At 35.1% G+C, this 21973-nt stretch overlaps 1 protein-coding gene across 1 annotated transcript in view; it reads left to right on the top strand.

Annotated features, from left to right (window-relative positions):
* The window catches only part of LOC125120750 (protein unc-13 homolog C-like), a 137962-nt gene that overhangs the window by 61317 nt on the left and 54672 nt on the right, over window positions 1-21973 (top strand). The window contains exons 3-6 of the mRNA XM_047769188.1: window positions 297-423; window positions 10320-10416; window positions 11078-11221; window positions 19642-19719. Coding sequence (XP_047625144.1) covers window positions 297-423; window positions 10320-10416; window positions 11078-11221; window positions 19642-19719 — 446 coding nt within the window. The remainder of the gene's footprint in view (window positions 1-296; window positions 424-10319; window positions 10417-11077; window positions 11222-19641; window positions 19720-21973) is intronic.

The following is a 21973-nucleotide window of genomic DNA, read 5'->3' as shown; positions in this document are numbered from 1 at the left end:
TAGAATAATGTTGGTACTTGATCACTCTTTAACTCACCAGAATTCTTATCTTTTTCAGGAAGGCACATTAGAGCATTCAGATTATTTCTCTTACTGCCTGACCTATTCTGCATAGGACCAAACAGATGATTTTTGCATTTTGTAAAGTTTCGGGTCTTTCTTTAGCAATTCACTTTGCCTTTACCTCAGAGACGCTATTTTCTTCCAATTTTGAAATCCTAATAACAAAAGTAGATTGGAACACATCATTGTTGGCAAACCAAACTTTATTAAATGTTTGATTTTATCTGTTATAGAACATGAAAAGCAGCGGTTATGCAAGAGCACCGATTATATGAATTTGCATTTCAAAGTGAAATGGTTTTATAATGAATATGTGCGAGAACTTCCTGCCTTCAAGGATGCCGTTCCTGAATACTCCTTGTAAGTAGTGATTTTCACCCCAAAGTTTATTCTCAATTCCTAGTCCTATAAAATTACTCCTGAATTATGCAGTCCTAAAATCTCTTCACATAATGTTCACTTGAATGCAGACATTTATATTATAAAATTAACATTAAGTGATTTGCATGTCTTTGGGAACAATATATTGAATTGTGTTTCATTTTTCAAGTATGCCTTACTTGGATATTCAACTCAAAGAGAAAGAAATACATAATACTTGATATATAATAGTACACATGATGAGATTATTTCCTATAAAATAGCTTAAACTCAGATTTTGTTGGGAAAACGACAGGTGCTTGCATATTGATCTGTATAATCCAGATTTCTCTTTATTTCAAACTGAGAAATGTCTTAGAACTTAATATTTTTAAAATCGAAGTCATTATTAAACAGATAATACTTTCATAAATATTTATAATCATTGATACATTTATAATCACTTAATCAGATTTATAATACCCTGCATTTGATATTTATCATTCTGTTCAGGGGATCTTCCATATTCTAGGCACAATGCCAAGTGTTGTAGGACAAGGATGAATAAAATAAAGATCTCACCCTGAAGAAAGCTTATATTCAAGGAGATATTAAGTACAAAAATCATGATAAATCAAGGCAAAATGAAATAATTACTAATTCAGGTAATATAAGCAAAGTGCAACAGGGTCTTACAGAAGAGAGATATTACCCTTCTTTAGGAGATTCTACAGAGTATTTATGGATGGCATAGTATTTGCTATAGACTTTGAAAGTTTGATTAGGTTATGGCAGGAAAAGGAAAGGAAATTTATGAGCATAATTTGAAGAAAGGAATATATGGGCTATGATCCATGGGAAATAGTTGCATTCCAGTGGAGTCATAGGGTATAAAATGAGTAGAAAGTAATGTAGAGAATGTGCGTTTGAACTAGATTACATAAACACTGTGAAGCTTTTACTGCTTTCATTAGGCATTGTGGGGGTTGGAAGAAACAAAGAACGGGTAATAGGGAAGAGATTTAGAAGGCAGTGAGTAATGTAATGATGAGATTAGAATTTCCCATTTAAATAACTTTTTCTCTTAGAAGTTTATAAGATAGATTGGGATAGTGGGAGAAGTTAAAAGTTTATACAAGTAATAGAGTAATTGTAGTAAAAAGATAAAGGATGAAGACATGTGGGAAAGAAATTTCAAATATGGAATTTATAGAATTTGTCAACTAAGTACACATAAGGACAAAAGAATGAAAGAATAGTTAAATATGAAGTACACGGCCCTAAGCATTGGTGTGTATCATTGACTGGAAATAAGGAAATAAAAAAAAAGGGGAGCTATTTGCTAGAGACTTCTGATTCTGGCTCTGTCTAGACTAATTAAGATACACCAACTAAAATTGACTAACCTTCTCACTGTAAACCAACTATAAAAGCTGAATAAAATTAAACAGCATCTGAGAGCAATTAAGACAACCAGGAATTGAGACATTAAGTTCCCTGAGAAAAATGCATTGTGATGAACACTGTATTTGCTGCAATTTCTCCCCAATCTTCCCCACCTACCTGCATTTACTAATTTGCAATACAAATCATGGTGGTCAAAGAGAGAGCCGTAACCCAGAGTCTACAGTGATCTTCCTGGGCTAGGGAAACAAACATTGGAATTCAGGGCCATGAAATTGCTTGGATTTGTGGGTTCAAGATCCTAGAACAAGGATGCAGTTTCTTCTTGAGGTATTCTCTGATTTCTGATCTGCCCATGTGTGGAGAGTGAGGTGGAAATAAGCAAATAGAAAGCAGGCACTAAGAGATTAAAAACTAAGTAGACAGTTCAGCAGTCTTACGGTTCTAGGAAGACAAAATCAGAAGGCAAAGCTTCCTAAGAAAGAAGAAGCACTATAAACACCCAGGGATTCAGGTGGGATCCCTGAATGGCTGTCCTAAAAATAAGGGCCAACTGGAATTAGCCCAGCCTAAAACTCAGCCTTTTCTAGATCATGGTGAACTCCCTGTATTCTGCCTACAAGGAGAAACTTAGATCCACTCAGGAAGGAATGATCAGCCAAAGGTCCTGGTTTTTTTTTGTTTTTGTTGTTGTTGTTTTGTTTTTTTTTTTAATAGCAAACTCTTAATATTTAACAAAAGATTGAAGACTGCTAGGCAATAGGACTAAATGTCTAGAACCTAAGAGAAAAAGAGATAGAAGCCTTATCAGATATAAAATTTTATGTGTACTTCAAATTGTGGGAGAATTTCAACAGAAGAATAGAACCTATAAGAAGAATACAGTGGACATTGTAGAAATGAAATAAGATAAAATTAGGAATGTAATCGATGGTCCTAATGGCAAAAGTGGTGCTAAACTAACTGGAAGATAGTTTTGGAGAAAATATTCATATAAAAACATAGAAACAAAAAAACAAAATATAGAACAATGGAGCAATGGATATATGGGACAAATTATAAAGGTTGAATGTACAAAGAATTGAGCCCCAGAAAAGGCAAATATTATAACAAGAGCATGAAAAGATACTAAATATGGATTTTGCAAAACTGATAGAAAACGTGAAGCTACAGTTTAAGAATTTCTATAAATCCTAATAAGGATAAAAGCAAGGAAACATACCTATAGGTACATCATGGAAAAAATCAAAAAGAAAGAAGAAAATGTTTATATGTACTGAAGTCAAGGAAGAGAAGACACTTTACTTTCAAGAGCTGTAGTGATACTGTTGGCTGACTATTCAGTAGAAGTGACTGAAAACTGAATACAATGCAATTTCTCTTAAGTGCTTAAAGAAAAGCAACTAAGAATTTAGAATTCCACAAGTATGAAACATATTCTTCAAAAATAAAGCAAAATAAAGAGATTTACATAACTTAGAAGCTAGGAGAACTCATTTCCAGCAGATCTTCACCAAAAATACACTATAAGCCAGGCTTCAGATAGAAGGAAAATGACTAAAGGTAAAAATACATTAATATAGTAAAGAATAAAAATCATTAGAAAAGGTGAACAATTTAATAAATTTAAAAACATTGTAACTGTATAAAATTTTTTAAAATCTGTAGAATAACATATGCATAGGATTGAAATATAAGACAACAGCAGCATTAAAATGTGGAAGAATGATACACTGAGTTAATATGTTATAAGATCTTTGACTTGTTTGGAAAGTGTAAAATACTTTAAAAGGCTTCTAAAATGTCCTGGATGTGTGTTATAATTTACTGTAACCCTGTAAAACATAATATAATACTATGCATCAATAAGTTAATGGAGGAGAGGAGGAGAGCAAAAAAAGAATACTTAAAAAGCAAAACAGGGGAGTTGGGGTTTAGTAGATGAAAACTATTACATTTAGAATAGATAAGCAATTAAGTCCTACCATATAGCACTGGCAGTTATATACAGTCTGTTGGGATAGATCGTGATGGAAGATAATATAAGAAAAAAATCTGTGTATATGTAGGACTGAGTCACTTTGCTATGCCGCAGAAATTGGCACAGCATTGTAAATCAACTATACTTTAATAAAATGTTTTTAAAAAACAAAAGAGAATGAAAAAAAATAAAGAGCAAGTAGGAAATTTGAGGTGGGGGAAAGATGATAAATTTAAAATTTAATATATCAGAAAATTAAGTGTAGTCATTAAATGAAAGTGAGTACTTTAGTCAACAAGTATTTTGCGAAGATTAAGATGGTGGAATAGAAGGACTGGGGCTCAACTTCTCTCCTAAAAACAACAAAATTCACAACTAAAAGCCAAGCAATCTCCACCCAAATGGACCAGAGACCTTAAAAAGGATACCCTACTCCAGAAGCCACATTAAGAGGTAAGATGGGTGATGTCGTGATATAAACAACCCCATACCTCCAGAGTGGGAAGCACCACAGACTGAAAACTAACCAGTTCACAGAGACTCACCTACAGGAATGAGAGTTCTGAGCCCTACATCAAACCCTCATGTGCAGGGATCTGGAACTGGGAGAAAGAGCCCCTGGAGCATCTGGCATTGAAGACCAGTGGGGCTTGTGCAGAGGAGCTCCACAGGACTGGGGGAAATGAAGACCCCATTCTTAAAAGGTGCACATGGACTTTCACGTGCACTGGATCCCAGGGCAGAGCAAGGTCTCCATAGGAATCTGGGTCAAACCTGACCGCAGTTCTTGGAGGACATCCTGGGAAAACAGGGGTGAATGTGGCTTTTTGTGAGGGAGGAACATTGAAGGCAAAGCTCTCAGGAATATTCAGCAGCTGCCTTTCTCTGGAGGTGGCCATTTGGGGAAAATCTAACCCCACCCTCAGTCAGGCTGAGAAGCCCCAGGGAAAACAACAATCCAGGTGGGATCACAGCCCCGCTCCTCAGTAAACAGGCTACTTAAAGACCCCTCAGGCACACAGCTGCCTCTAATCCCATCCAGACACTAAGCCCCACCCACCAGAGGGATTAGAATTGGCTCCACCTACCAGTGGGCAGGCATCAGCCCCTCCCATCAGGAAGCCTACAGCAAGCCCCCATGTTGAGTTCAGCCACAAGGGGGGCAGACACCAGAAGTAAGGGAGGCTACAACCCTATTATGTGTAAAAATGTCACCACACCAAAAACCTATAAAAATGAAAAGACAGAGAACTATAACTCAGATGAGGGAGAAAGGAAAAACCCCAGAAAATCAGCTAAGTGATGAGCTTCTTAGCCTCCAGGAAAAAGACTTTAGACTGTTGATGCTGAAGATGATGCAAGACATTGGAAATAAACTGGAGGCAAAGGTGGATAACTTACAGGAAGCACTGACCAAAGAGATACAAGATATAAAACTTAAACAAGAAGAGATGCAAAATACAATAACTGAAATAAAAAACTCACTAGAAGCAGCTAACAGCAGAATACAGGAGGCAGAAGAACGAATAAGCGAGGTGGAGGACAGATTAGTGGAAATTATGAATGCAGAATAGAAAAAAAAAGATTGAAAACAAATGAAGAGAGTCTCAGAGAACTCTGGGACAATGTTAAACGCACCAACATCCATATTATAGGGGTGCCAGAAGGAGAAGAGAGAGAGAAGGGGACAGACAAAATATTCTAAGAGATAATAGCTGAAAACTTCCCTAACATGGGAAAGGAACCACTCACTCAAATCCAGGAAGCACAATGAGTACCATATAAAATAAACCCAAGGAGGAATACACCGAGACACATAATAATCAAACTGACCAAAATTAAAGACAAAGAGAAAATCTTGAAAGCATCTAGGGAAAAGAAACAAATAACACACAAGAGAACCCTGATAAGGTTATCGGCAGATTTTTCAGCAGAAACTCTGCAGGCCAGAAGGGAGTGGCATGATACACTTAACGTGATGAAAGGAAAAAGCCTCCAACCAAGATTACTTTACCCAGCAAGACTCTCATTCAGATTTGAAGGAGAAATCAAAACCTTCACAGATAAGCAAAAGCTGAGAGAATTCAGCAACACTAAACTGGCCTTACAACAAATACTAAAGGAACTTCTCTAGGCAGGAAAGAAAAGACAGCAACAGGAAACAAAAATGCCGCAAATGATGAGGCTCACCAGTAAAGGCATATATACAGTAAAGATACAAAATCATCCATGCAGAATTATACCACCAAAATCAGAAATCATGAGAAGAGGTGGGTACAAATGCAGGACACTGGAGGTGAAGTTGCAATTAAGAGAACAACAACTTAAAACAATCTCGTATACATATAGACTCATATCAAAACTTCAGAATAACTGCAAACCACAAATCTACAATTGATACACAAACAAGGAATCTCTGGAGAAGAAATATATCTCATAGTAAATAAGAGCACAATCCACCATGAAGGGGGTCATCTGACATCATTCTTGGAATGCTGGAGTCTTCTTAGACCTGATTCTGATTTCCTCTCCATCAAAGAATTTATGATAATTATAATTAATTAATGCCACTGTACAATTAAATAATACAGTTCTACAATTGTATTATTAATAACCATTTCTCTCTATGGTACAGTGCAAGGTCTATAATGTCTTGTTTATCACATCACCTAGAATGGTGTAATGCCTATATTGAAGAATCAATAAGATGTAACAAATTGTGAGGACATATTTATATAGTTACACTGTTTTTTAACCAATTTATGCATTTTTTATTTTACTTATCTTCAGAGGGTGTATTATTTTTGCTTTTCTTACCAGTTAAGTTATTCCTTTTATTATGCTATATAAAATATTTAATGGTATATAAGGCTTTCTTCTTTATAAATTTTAGTTGCATAATATACACAATTGTAATATAATGCTAATTTTTAAAGAAAAATGTAATAGATAATACCAAATAACAAAGATGAAAGCCATACAAAATGGGGTAAAGTATAGAATAAATTTCCTATTTGTCTCAGCATATTTTTCATTCCACTTCTCCAGAGGGAGTCACTTAATCTGTTTCTTAAGATCCATGATATAATAATCTGAGTGAATGTAATTGTGTTTAAATATATGTATTTTATTCTGTACAAAAAATTAAAATAAAATTAAAGACAAAAAACAAAAAACAAACAAAAAAAAACCCCAAGTATTTTCCTAATAGATAAAACGTTAAAACCCAAATTATCTTGTTTACAATTTATTCACCCTAAAACATAAGGGTCTAGAAATGTTCAGTAATGGACAAAAACTATAATTGAAAGAAAACATATGCAGTTAAACTAATATTAAACAAAATAGACTTTAGGACATAGTTTGAGAGAGGAATATTTCAGGATGATTAAAGAAGCAATTCAGTAAAAAGATATATCATTTCTAAATTTAAATGTATCATATGTCATGTCAGCAAAATATATAAAGCAAAATTCATCAGATGTAAAAGGAAAAATCAAGTCTACAGTCCTATTTGGAGATTATACTTCTTTCAGAAACTGAAGGATCAGACCAAACATACACATACTCAAAATACCTATCTACAATTTATAAAAAGAAGTAATAAAATACACATTGTTTTCATAGTTCATAGACCATCTACCAGATTAAAAAGAAAGTACAATGCATTTTAATAGATTGAAATATATACTTTATGTTTTTGGGCTACTGTGTAATTAAGCCAAAAATCAACTCTGAGGAGGTAACTAGGAAATCACAGATAGGGACATTAAGCAGATGCTTTAATTCGTAAGCTTAAAAAGAAATCATAGTGTGAATCACACAATATTTTTAACTACGTGATAAGATATGGCATGTTAAAACTTGCAGATTACAGATAAAACAAGAAAGAGGAAAATTTATGGTTCTAATTCTATATAAAGAAAAAAGGGTATAAAATCAGTAATAAAAGTTATCAGAAAAAGTGTTCAAAAACCAATCAAGTCAAAGAAATTAGAAAAATAAAATAATAAATCTGGAATAAAAAAATAGAAAATTCAAGGACAAATTACAAAGCCAAAGTTTGTTTTTGAAAAGACCCTAAAAATCAGGACTTCCTGTTGTGGTGTAGTGGAAATAAATCTGAATAGTATCCATGAGGATGCAGTTTAGATCTCTGGCCTCGCTCATAGCTGTAGGCTGTGGTGTAGGACTGCAGCTTAGCTCTGCTTCAACCTCTAACCTGGGAATTTCCATATGCTACAGGTGTGGCCTCAAAAATAAATAAATAAACAAACAGAAAAGTCTGTAAAAATCAAAAAAGCCTATCAAGGCCAAGGCAAAAAGAAGAGATGGCACCAATCATCATTATCAGGAAAACATCACTAACCCTAACCCTATAAAGATAAATAATAAGAGAATATTTATGGTAGCAGAGTTAAGAGACTAAATGTACAAATTCCTTTAAAAGTAAAACTTATCAAACTAACATAGGGAAAGAGATAAAATCTGAATGGGCATATAACTATTTTAAAAATTTAATCCTTAATTAAAAATCATGTCACAATTAAAACTCCGATCCCAGATGGCTTCAAATGGAATTCTTCCAACTGTTTAAAAAAGAATATCATCAGTTTTACAAAAACTGTTACAAAGAAAGCAGGAATACTTCTTAAATCATTTTCCAGGTCAGCATATCCTCATTACTTAAACCTATTGAGAACATGACAAACAATAACTATAGGCCAAGAGGGTTCCCTTGTGGCATAGCAGGTTAAGGAAGTGGAGTTGTCATTGCAGAAGCTCAGGTCATGGCTATGGTACAGGTTTGATCCCTGCCCCAGGAACTTCCACATGCCATGGGTGCAGCCAAAATAATAATAATAATAATAATGATAATAATGATAATTATTATAATAATAATGATATAATGATTATTATTATTATAGGCTGATTTCTCTCTGAACACAGTTTAAAAATTAAACTTAAATGAAGTATTAGCCAATCGAATTCAGTGGTTTATAAAAAAGCTAAAGTAACATGACCAAGGGGAATTTACTCCTGGAATATGAAAAGAAAATCACTATAATCATTAAACAAGACACATAAGAGTAACTAAATAAAATAGGACATCAATTTATTATAAAAAAAAATAACTTAGTAAGTTAGAAATAGAAGGGAACTATCTTAATCTAATAAAACACAGACTCCTTCAAAAAACTATATAAACGTTATGCTTATGGATACAATTTTGAAAACTTCCCCTGAGATCAAGAATGAGACCTAGCTGGTAACTTCACATTTATTTAACCTTGTACTAGAAATTATAGGCAGTACAATACAACTAGAAAAGGATAAAAATGTATAAAGATTGTAAAAGCATATACTGCTGCTACCAGTATGTGCATATGACATAATCGTGCATCTACAGACTCCATTAGAAACTATAGGAAAACTAAAAAAATTTTAAAAATGAATGTGGTAGGTCATTGAATTATTCTTTGATAGCCACAATTAGAAAACTGCATATTATGTAAATGACATTAAAACCATGATAAACACATGATAAAAGATAACCATGCCCTCTATTCCAGCAACTATAAGATATTAGTGAGAGAATTCCTTAAGATGAAGTAGATAAAAGTATTCCTAAAAAGATTCATGATTATAAAGATAATGGTTCTCCCCATATTGACTTACAGATTCAACACAGTCCCTTAAAAAGTCCAGCAGCTAAATTTGTGCAAATTGACAAGTTCATTCAAAAAATGTAGTATATGGAAATGCAAAGGGCTAAGAATAGCCAAGGCAGTTTTAAAGAGGAAGTAAAAAAAAAACCTGGAGAAATGCACTATCAGTTATCAAGACTTATTCAGAAATTACAGTTTTTAAAAGAGTATCGTGTTATGCTCTTTTGTATAAATAGACCAATGAAGCAAAATAGTCTGGAGACAAATCTACACATTGCTGTTACTTGATTTGCACCAAAGATGCTGATTCAAAGCAGAGGAGGAAAGGATGATGCTTCTGAATAAATGGTGGTAGACAATTCTATGTCCTTTTGGAAAAAAAAATAATAACTTTGAAAATTAGACCATTCATAAAACCCAATTGCAGATGGATGGCACATTGTAAAAAGCTAGAGCACCCAGAATCAGTTACAGGAGACGAGTCGGTGTAGATGAAAGCCAGATGGTAAAGCACTGAGAAATTAGAGAATGACACAAGAGGGGACATAGTACACAGGATCTACATTTTATAGGATTTTGAATTATAAAGGGAAATATAGAGTGGAAATTGGGAACTAAACATATTTGCAGCAGCATGGGAAGGGCCATGAAAAAGGTAGAAGCTGCAGGTGAAAGAGAAGAGGATGTGAAGCTAAAGGTCTCCAAGGAAGCAGCACTGGAAAAAGAGAATGAAAAGAGATTTTTGGTCTTGAATCACTCTCAGATAAGAAAAGAGCAGTATCCACTGTTAATTATGTACAAATGACATCTTTTATAGTATGTAATACTATTAATTTTTTCAGGTGGTTTGAACCTTTTGTCCTGCAGTGGCTAGATGAGAATGAAGATGTGTCAATGGAGTTCCTTCATGGAGCCCTGGGAAGAGACAAAAAAGATGGAGTGAGTTTAAATGGCTTTCAGATTGCTTATTGTCAAGATTCATTCACACTGTTCACTTTTAAGCTAATGGGAATTGTTAGGCTCATTGCTATTAATCAAGGTTTATTTTAATCCTCTAATTACCAAAATAAAATTAAAACACAATGTAGAGGTTGATAAGAACCCTAGGGAACTGCTTTAAAAAAAAAATCAATCACCCTTTTGCCCGAAGATTCTTTATTCCTTGAATTTGTCTGATTCTACAAGTTCCAGTGGGCTTGTACAAAGCTCCCTTGTTGTCCTGGAAATTTTCCAGGATTCCAAGATTGGGAACACACAGCCTCTCAATTCCTCTGAAGCAACTCAATTGTCTTAAGTCACAATTGACTTGCTAAACTATCCTAATTCCTGTGGGAAATGAGAAATTGAAAGAACTGGTCCCTCAATTCAGTAACGGAGAAACCAATTAATAGCAACCTACCTCATGATACTAGTTTTACTATACTTTCCAAAAAAGGAGATAAATGATTTTAAAATGGGTAAGTATTTTATTACTGAGAAATACATGATATGAAGGTACATGATATCGGAGATTCAGTGCTTTTTGTTACATAATGAAGATTCTTTCCATTCAGTCCCTCTAATACACTTACTGGGATGGTTTCACCTTCTCTCCTCACAGTTCCAGCAGACATCTGATCATGCACTCTTTTCTTGCTCTGTGGTTGATGTCTTTGCTCAGCTTAATCAGAGCTTTGAGATTATTAAGAAACTGGAATGCCCCAATCCTGAAGCATTATCTCACTTAATGAGAAGATTTGCAAAGGTAGGTTGAATGGAAGAAATCCTTTCTTCCCTAGGACTGTGGCATGTTATTATTTTCCTGCACAGAATCTGAAAAATGCTGTTGTTTTGCAGCATCAGTCTTGTCTGACCACTACTCCAATTTAATTTTCTAATTCTAATACAAGTAGGCTGTTTCAGGTTTGTCAAACAGGACTTTTTTGCCTTTCCTGTTTCTTAACTACAGATTTATCATCTTAAACAAATATATTAATTATTCACACTAATGACTCAGTCATTTGTAATTGATGAGACTGCTATGGTGGCCAAATTACTTTCCATTTCAGCTTTGTAGCTGAAAATAACATCTTGGAATTTCATACTCAAACTGCAAGTATTTTTTAGCAATAGTACATTATAGTGCAATGAAAAATATATTGAAATTGAAGTAATGAAAACTGAGCCCTAATTGTAGGGTGAGTCTGAGCAGTTCCCTTGATTTTTATGAATTTCATTTTCTTAGTTGAAAAATTGATTTTGAGCTTAAGACTTCTTCCTCCTTTTAATGAAGCTTTTTAATGTCTGAAAACATAATGTTATGTTAATGTCTAAAAAGGCTTGCACAGTGCTTACTACATTGCTAAAAGGTTCAAGGGAAATACAAGAAAGAAAAGGTGCTGTCTCTGCCCTTCAAATCTTAAAAAATATATACAAAAATAATAATTAAGCCCACATGACATGAACTAATTGGAAGATGGCATGAAGAGGGATACAATTCAGTCTCAGGCACTGTGATATCCACAGTTGGGCAGAAGGAAAACTAATGAGAGCCAAAATAGACAGAGGTTTCCTGGGAAAAATGTGGCTCATTCAGCCTAAAAAGGTGAAGTTAAAATTTGAAAAGCAGGGAGAAACAATCCTCTGGGGGAAAAAAAATAATCTGTTCTGGGAGAAGCAGCAGGGAAGGTTGGGAGAATGAAGATGGGTCCAGGTTTTAAAGAGCTCTGTTCCTAGGTTGAAAAGTTCAACCAAATATTTTGAACCATTTAAGAAACAGTGGATATTTGGAAATTTTAAATCAAGGTAGCTATAGGAAAAATGTAGGGATGTAGGGCACAGACCTACAGATGGCCCAAAGGATAAGCCTGGCTCCATGAATGATGGCAGAGGTCTCGGCTGTTTATATGACACTACTTCCTCATTGGCAGACTTGCATACTTTATTCGCCACTTTATTCATTGGTGTAGTCATGAATAAACACAAAAAACTTATAATGAGACGGCCAAACCTGTAAACAACTATAAAAAAAGTCAAATGCTATAATCAAATTACCTCAGAGGTTAAAAAGGATATGTATACATAATGCTAAAAAATAAGGAAATGCCAAAACTCATTGAAAGAGTATAATATTTAAGATGTACTAATTGGCTAGGGCTGCCATGAATAAAACACCACAGAACTTTGGCATAAACAGTAGCAGTTAATTTTCTCACAGTTCTGGAAACTATAAAATCCAAGATCAAGGTATCAGTAAGTTTGGTTTCTCTGGAGACCTCTCTCTTGGCTTTTTGCAGATGGCTGTCTTCTTACTGTATTCTCACATGGTCTGTGTCCTCACATGGTCTGTGTCCATACACTCCTGGTGTTTCTGTGTGTCTAAATTTTCTTTTCTTATAAAAACAACAGTAATATTTGGTTAAAGCTAACACTAATGGCCTTATTTTACCTAACTCACATTTTAAAGACTCTGCCTCCAAATAATTGTCATATTCTGAGATATTGGGAGTTAGTCTCAACTAGTCATTTTGAGGGGATATGATTTGGCTTATAAAAATGTATATATTTGGGAGTTCCTGTCGTGGCGCAGTGGTTAACGAATCCGACTCGGAACCATGAGGTTGCGGGTTCGGTCCCTGCCCTTGCTCAGTGGGTTAAGGATCTGGCGTTGCCGTGAGCTGAGGTGTAGGTTGCAGACATGGCTCCGATCCCGCGTTGCTGTGGCTCTGGCATAGGCCGGTGGCTACAGCTCCGATTGGACCCCTAGTCTGGGAACCTCCATATGCCGCGGGAGCAGCCCAAGAAATAGCAAAAAGTCAAAAAAAAAAAAAAAGAAAAAAAAGTATATATTTAACATGCTACTGAGTTTAACCACAGACACAAACCCCAGGGAAGATTACTTCACTTGCATTAATACAAGAAATCTAAATTTAAGATCTTTATGAATGGAAGGCTTAAGCCTGACCCTGTCATAGGCTCTGGTTCTTGGAAAAGTCTAAGCCTGGTTCACTGACAGGTGGATTAGGAAAGGGCTTCTTGTGGGAGACAGCAGCTTTATTAACTCTAGTAGGATAGTTTATGCTGAGACAATAAGTAAACCTGGAAACCGTATGATTTAACACAAAGGTTTACTTCCCACTCACTCAATGTCAGATATTGGTTGGGTGACCAACACTATAGGGGAGCCTTTGTCAAAAATAAACAAAGCCAGTTACTAGTTAAGTGGTAAGGACAGATTTTAATCAGTAATAAGCTATTGCAGTGGGGAAGAGTCCAGAATGAACCAGACTCAAGTCCGATTTGTACAGAGGTCACTGGGCACTTTAGAGGGAGAATGTGGGAAGAGGGAGGGTGCAAGCAGGAGCTCTGTAGAGTCAGGGAAGAGAAACATTGAAAAAAGCAGGAAGAGGGTCTTGGTCTATGGGAAGCTGCTCTGGATTTGCTAACTGATGCTTATTGGAGTTAGGCTGGTACCCCTCCCCCCCCAGCAGAGGCTGGGAGACAGCGCCCTATCTACACGTGTTGGCTGGAACAAATGGTAAATTTTTTATCAGTCTTGACTTTTCTCAGACAGGTACTTTAAGGGCATGTAGGAATCATCCTAGGGGTATGGCTTTGAGCTGTTAGAAATTTTGCTACTGTTTTGTTCAAGTCTTTATAGGCCAAGGTTGAGGCCCTGTTGAGAAGCAGCCTTGGAGGAACTAGGATAGAGTTTGGTAAAGAGAGAATTTTTGTCATCCTCCACCATTCTGTGACTCAGCAGTGCTAGCTTGAGAGATCTCACTGAAGAAAGAGCATAGAATTCATAGAGAGCTAATGGAATTACAGTTGGAAGGTTTGGCCCACATGGTGAAGAGTCTTAGAAAACAGACAAGTGGCTAAACTTTTTTTAGTAGAAAATAAGGATCCAATGAAGGCTTTTAGACCAGTTGTCAGCCCCACCATATTAAAGTATTTTATCTGCCATGAAATATTTTGACTAGTTAGACTAAAGTAACCTCCCACTTTTAAAGACAATAACTAAAAATAACTTACTGGAACTTTCTGAGTAGTAGCCGATTCCACTTTCCTTATATGGGGAAAACTGCAGTGAATTTTGCAAGAGAATTATTCTAAAAATTCCCTAAGTCTTTTCTTGACTAGCTGTGTTTTGGGTGACAGCCAAGAAAAGAACGAAATAGAGTCATTAGGGATAGTGTTTTAGAAAGTGTCACATGCTATTCCTGGAACTCTGAAGTGGAAGCAAGATCATATGAGAATTAAATAATCTCATTTAATTAATATATTTAGTAACATATGATCATAACTGCATATATTACAAAAGTAACTGGAATTCACTGACAGAGGACTCAGGTAGCAGGTTATGTAAGGAAGAGACATGGAAGTGTTGCAGGATTCTCGTGCAGGGAGACAGGACACTGAGGCTTTTTGCCAGGAAGTAGCGTTTATTCCAGACAGCACTGGCTCAATGGATTCACATCCAGAGGCTAAGCCCTGAATGAAGCGGGGCGCTGTCTTATAGACCCTCCATTATTTTTTTCTTTTGCACTTCCCTCCCTTTGTACCCCTTATAAGTTAACATACATTCTGCAAATTCCGGTTGGATGGTTTATGCTACAAGTTGCACATGGATACAGATTATGTCATACTGCTACAAAGTTTGGAATTTCTGTACAGATGCTGATTGTGTACATTGCCTTCCCTTTGTTCTGGGAGGGCCCCTATCACAGAAGCACTAAGAGAGAGTAGAAGGAAGCTGAACTGGGACTCTTTGAAGCAAGAAGAAAAGAATTAGGCCCCACCAGTCACTGAGGAAATATGAGCTTTTGTGGGCACAGTAAAATAATTTCAATGAAGTAAAGCACTTTTAATTCATTGACATTCAGTACTAACTAGTTATTATCACAAAGAGATGAATTTATCACAAAAATAAAAATGGGACTCTGTGGTTAATATAATTAGCTATTTCACAATAATTTTAGATGATTGGAGTTTGTTTTATTTCATTGGATGTGACCATCGATCCCAAAAATCCTATCCTTAGGATTGGGATCCATGTATCAAAAGATACTGAAGTCATAGTATCTTTCTGAGACTTAGACTGATTTGAACCATCCCCTGAAGAGAAGACACATTGATGACATCTGCAGGCGTCTTAGAGAAGTTAGTGCTGTAAAATGGATCTTAAAGGGATCCATTGTTTTCACTAACACCTATATAAGACTTGGGCATCAAACAAATGCTTCAAATAGCAGATACATTCAGGAGCTGTGATGAGGGGTAAGATAGGCACATGGTCAGTGAATTTTCCTATGGCTGAACTGCTGCTCTTGACCAGTATGGGTAGTTTGATTTTAAAAAAGAGAAATATGGAGTTCCCATCGTGGCTCTGAGGTTAACAAACCCAACTAGCATCCATGAGGACTCAAGCACAACCCCTGGTCTCACTCAGTGGATTAAGGATCTGTCATTGCCCTGAGCTATGGTGTAGATCTCAGATGTGGCTCAGATCCCAAGTTGCTGTGGCTCTGGCATAGGCTGGCAGCTATGGCTCTGGTTCGAACCTCCATATGCCATGGGTGTGGCCCTAAAAAGCCAAAAAAAAAAAAATAGTATTGATATCTTCAGCACTGCTTAAAAGCAAACCAGCAAATGTTAACTGACTCCTGGCTATGAGTTAGTGATATTATGGTGAATGAAACCCATACAGTCTTTGTTCTCTGGGAACCTAATCCTAATTTTAAAAAATAATGATGCTAATTATTTAAGTACTACCATGTGCTAATCACTTTACATATATTGTCTCATTTATTCTTTACAACAACCTCAAGAGATAGTTAGCATCATTTTTTCAATGATGAAACAAGCTCAGAAAGTTTAAATAATTCAAACAATAGTAGAAAGGGTATGAATGAAATACTTTCAATCACTATACAACCATTATACTACTTTCACAGTCTGGTATCATCAGAAATCAATTGCTAAGTTGGAGAGCAGAATCTCAGCATTTATTTTTACCCTTTAGGCCAAACCCAGGCATCTGAAGATGACTCTATCTTATTTGAATGCATTAAAATACAGTGTATAAGGCAGTGAACTCACATTACTAATGTCACTTAACAAATACTGCTGTGTTCTTATCCTCTGTGTTGTTCTAATACTGTAGAACTCCATGCATAAATTGTGACTGCAAAGATGGATTTGGACCAGGGTTCTTGTCTTCCTGATTGTAAATGTAAGATCCCTTGGAGGACCTTCCAATAGTATTGACAGAATATTTAGCCTTCTTGTACTAGTGCAGCATCAGATCAGGAGACCATAGTGACTTTGATTAATTGATGGCCATCCCAACTCAATAGTATCAGAAGCTGTATGTTAAATTAAAGTAGATGAGTATGGGAGATATTTTAGTCATCCTATCTGACCTTTAAATATGGAAGAACCCCTTGCTTCACTGCCACAATCCTATTAGAATTTCATCTTACTTAATCTGGGACTCTTTCAATGTTAGTTTCCTTTCTTCATCCATAAAAGAACTGTCTACACCTCATGATGATCTTTTCACATAAATGGTGTTTTATTCTGGAACATAATGAAACTGCCTCTCTTGGGCCATCTTTTGCCTGCCTCCTTCCCTACCATCCAGGCCTAGCTACATTCCCCTTCCATCAACAGGTTCTCTCTGAAGAGTTACCTCCATCCTGCTGTACACTAGGTGGAACAATGGTTCTCAATTTGCATCACCTGAAGGTTTGTTAAAACATAAATTGCTGAGACCAACCCAGAATTGCTGACTCTGTTGATCTGGGATAGGATCAGAAAATTTATAGTCCCAACAAGGTGATGCTTCTGAAGCTATTGGAGACAGGTCTTAGGTAGACATAACTAACTACAGATGACCCTTGAACAACACAGGTTGGAACTGCAGGGATCCACAGCTTCTCAGTAGTAAATAGTACAGTATGACATGATCTGTGGTTGGTTGAATCTGGGGATAGTCACACTTCTTCTAGGGAAGAAGTGTGAATATCAAAAGCTTTTTATAAATTATACATGGATTTTTGACTGTTAGAAGGTTGGTACCCCTAGCTCTCTGGTTGTTCAAGATTCAATTGTGCTCACTAGTGTTAATTAAAGAACTCATGTCTGATAGTGATTTTACTTTGTTGAATAAATTAGAATGAAACTGAAGTTTCCCCTAAAATGTGCATGAACACTTCCATTCAGGTGTACTTTACATGCTCCCAAAGAAATGGGTATTATTATACCCAGTGTACACACAACTCTTATGAGCACAAGGCCTTAAACTACATCCTACATGGCTAAGCCCTTGTCCTTAAATGCAACCTATCCTGACTTGCTAACCATTGGCATTTATAAGCTAGTAGATGTGAGATCACAGGATCAGTTGTCTTCCAGCAGGAATTCAAGGAACAGGGTTTTTCTGTGATGTAGAGGCAACATTACACCAGGGGATACCTTGAGAATAATCAGAAAATGAATGTCTGGATTCCCCTGTTCAAAATAGGTCTTGAACAAGTGATAATCTGAGTTGCAAGGAGCTCTCAAAGTAAGGCTTTTTTTTTGGTTTTGGTTTTTACAATAGAGTGAAATAATTCCTGTAGTTTATACTGTCATAAGAACATGTAAATTGAGAGTAGTGTTCATATGTATGAGTAAATCAGAACTCTTTAGGTAAGTTCCAGAGTCATTTTCAGTATTACGTCTAAAGTAAAATTTGAACAGCTGCGCTTAGAAGATACTTTAGTCTGATTCGCCACCTGTTTTCCTAGACTTATTCATCTGCTGCTTGATAAGATATTATATTTTCCAAGGCCAATTTTCTATTTAAATTGAGACATATTATTACTTTACTTAGTACTTCCAGAAAATACCAGTTCTCTTTCTGCCGATTATCCCTAATTTCAGTTTTCAGGTTTTCAACTGTGATTGTTAAAGTCTATAAAACAAGTTCAGAGTCACATTTAATGAATTCAGGTTTGTAAATTAAACATTTCTCCTTCACCTTAGCTCTTTGGAGTGTTTCCCTAGGTTGATTTTGAGCCACTAAGAAAATTCAGATGAATATGTTATACAAAAAAAAAAGCTCTTTCTGTCTTTGTTTTTCTATAAAAAGTGATGGTCTGTATCTACTGTGATTATTGCTTTCTCTCTTCTAATAAAATAATGTCCATATTTGACTTATGATAGTTCAAGCTATGTAAGTAACAGCAGTAAGATGCAAACTCATGAATACCTATTTAGGTAATTAAAATAAAATGTAATGAACAAAATTTGTTCATTTTCTCTTGTTTTGTGTAATTAATGGAAGGAGAGGACATCCTTAGGCTCAGAAAGAGTTATTAGACAGAGAAGTGAAATGTGGAGTTAGGATGAAAAAGACAGAAAGAGGAAATATCAGGTAATATTTTTAGCAAATATTGCATCAATAAGTAACTTACTAAATGAAAGGTAAATATACTGAGATAGTGTGATTCAACAAAAATCAAAGTCGAGGTTTTAAGAGGTGGTCCTTGTTATCAGTAAGGTTTTTTTATCATAGGAAAATACTGAAAATATTCATCTCTAAGGGACATATGGGACTGTTCTGACCCTGCTCATTTAGAAACATTGCATGAAGTTGAAAAAATAAGCACCACAAGGAATTTTTGTCACAGTAGATGTGTGTGTCTGTGTTGGGGACAATGATGGGAAGTAGAAACCCTGAAAGGTGATCAAAGGATTAAGTGTCATTTATTCAGGAAAAGAAAAAAATCACTGGGGGGCATAACATAATAAGTATACAAGCATAAAGGAGGTTACAACAAATAGTATATCTTCTGAGTATTGAGATAATTTCAAAATAAAGAATTTTGTGTGATGGCACTGGTTGCCTTAAAATGAAATGAATCCATGTGGACTATCCTCCAGATGTTCTCAGAAATGTTACAAATTGTCGTCTGAATAAAATAGTTTAATTGAGATCCTTCTTTTGGCAAAGGTATAGATTTAAGCGCTACTTATGTCCTGCCTTCATCTGAAAAAGACATTAGAAAAGAGTGCCCGATTAACATAACCTGTATTATATGTGTGTGAGTGTATAGATAGATAGATATAGATATAGATGTCAATACAGGTATTTATTTACCTGGATATATGTCACAATGTTTTTTTTTTTTTTCCTAGACCATCAATAAAGTTCTGCTTCAGTATGCTGCAATTGTATCAAGTGATTTCAGTTCATATTGTGATAAGGAAAATGTGGTAAGTAAAAATGTCTCTAATTTCAAGCATTCCTCAATTGAGAGCTGCTTCCTCAAACTAATAAATGAGCAAAGGAGTTTGTTTTCTTTCTGTTTTCATACAGGATGATAGGAAATATGCATCTTAAGAGATTGTTTAAAAATTTCCTAGTAGTCCTGAACAGGTACAAAATAGAATTCAGAGGAACGTGGAGAGCATTGCAATGCTAGCCAGCTTGTGGTTTTCCGCGATGATAAGGAATATGACTCATATAAACAGTTGAAAACCCAAGTCATTGTCAACACTGGAGCTGGGACCTAGGAGTTAATAATGTTGTTAATAAGTGTTGACACCGACTAGTGTAATTTTGGCACAAATACCAAAATGAGTATAATTTAGCCTTTCAGTTTTCAAATAAGCTGAAAAGGATGGTAAATGTAAGCAATCATGCTGATTTCTACCCTGAATTATTAGCTTAGCCTTTTAATTTTTGGATGATTGAGAAAATATTGATAAGATCTTAAGCAGTATTTCAGCTTAATATGAGGAATAAAGAGAAGCAAGAGAAACTAATTTGGAATATAATCTGTGTTATTTTATGGTGGAAGGTAAAAATATTTTTTGCCATATGTAATTTTAGGACAGATATATTGGTAACATTGTAGGAATTTTTATTGAAGTATAATTGATTTAAAATGTGTTAGTTTCAGGTGTAGCAAAGTGATTCAACTTTGTATATATATTCAGGTTTCTATACATATATATACATACGCACACACACATATGTATATAGTCGTTTTCAGAGTCTTTTCCCTTATAGGTTATTACCAAATATTGCATATAGTTCTCTGTGCTACACAGTAGGTTCTTACTTATTTTTTATAGAGTAGTTTGTACATATTAACCCAACCTCCTACTTTTTTCCCTCATCCACTTCTCCCCTTTGGTGACCATAAGTTTGTTTTCTATTTCTGTGACTCTATTTCTGGCCTATAAATAATTTTATCTATACCTTTTTTTAAAGATTCAAAATAGAAGCAGTGTCATATGATATTTGTATTTGTATAGCTTTAAAAAAAAAACTAAAAAATATTTTTAAAGTCAGTACAAGATATTTCAAGATGAAAATGAGAGATTCCCACCCCCCCCTCAAAAAATCCATTCCCCCTATCAGGCAAGTCTTAAACAGAATTCTTGGTGAAATCTCATTGCCCTCTTGCTGACAGCTCATTAAGATAAGTCAGTCCTAATGGCTCTTGAAGATCCTAAAAGATTCTCCTTTTCCTTAAATGAAAATGCTGCCCAGATATTTTACTAAAACTCCCAGATCTCTCAGCAGTGATTTCTAGCTGTCATTGATTATAAATACTCTAATAGGCAAGATAGAGTATTTATTTATTGAAAGCATCTGGTTATAATTAAATTCATAATAATTTGAAAAGTATTATAGTGAAAATCAAAACAGTGCCAAATAATTTCAGAAAAGATTCTAATTTAATAGGATAGCCAAACTGAAGGCTTTGAAATGTGGCTATGAATTATCAAGGATAATTTGTGTCGTTCAGAAAGGAAAAGTTGTCTTAAAAGGCCCATGCAGACTTTTACATTCTGTGTTAACATTCATAGTATAATTTTTTTAATGAGAAAAAAACCTAAGTCACTGTTTATTGTATTGTACTCTGTATTTTTCTTTATACTTTTCAAAATCAAATTTTTATGAAGAAAAAATCCTTGAAATATTACATCCCAGGAATTTCCTTCCTCAATGCTTTCCTAATAACTGATATCTTGACCAGTCTTAGACTCTCTTTCAAATGCCAAGTATCATTTTAGATTTTTCATGAAAATATATCAGCCGGCTGCTCAATGTATGCTTTGAGCTGAGATAAATTGAAGTGCTTTTGTATGTGTGTGTACATATCACCACTGTTACAGATTTCTTTAAATATCAAGAACATTGAAACATTATTATTTTCTGTCTAGATATGTCACTATTCCTATTTCATGTGAAAATTGTACTATAAATTTTTAAAGAGAGACATCTTCCAAGAGATGCCCATATCATGTGCTTTACCACGGGTCAGGATTAAAGATGACAGTTAAACAAAATGTCTGTCACAGAATATTTTTTTCTTCTGTGACATTTTAAATGTGGAATGGGTCACAAGTTTTTAATCCATTTTTTTTTACACTCTGCATTATAGGAAAGCAGCATTATATCAGAATTACTTAATTTTGTATACTTAATTAAATCTTTTTCAACTTAGAAGCATGC

This window comes from Phacochoerus africanus, chromosome 2, assembly GCF_016906955.1.
Source record: "Phacochoerus africanus isolate WHEZ1 chromosome 2, ROS_Pafr_v1, whole genome shotgun sequence".
NCBI lineage: Eukaryota > Metazoa > Chordata > Mammalia > Artiodactyla > Suidae > Phacochoerus > Phacochoerus africanus.
This window is presented reverse-complemented; position numbering and strand designations above follow the sequence as displayed.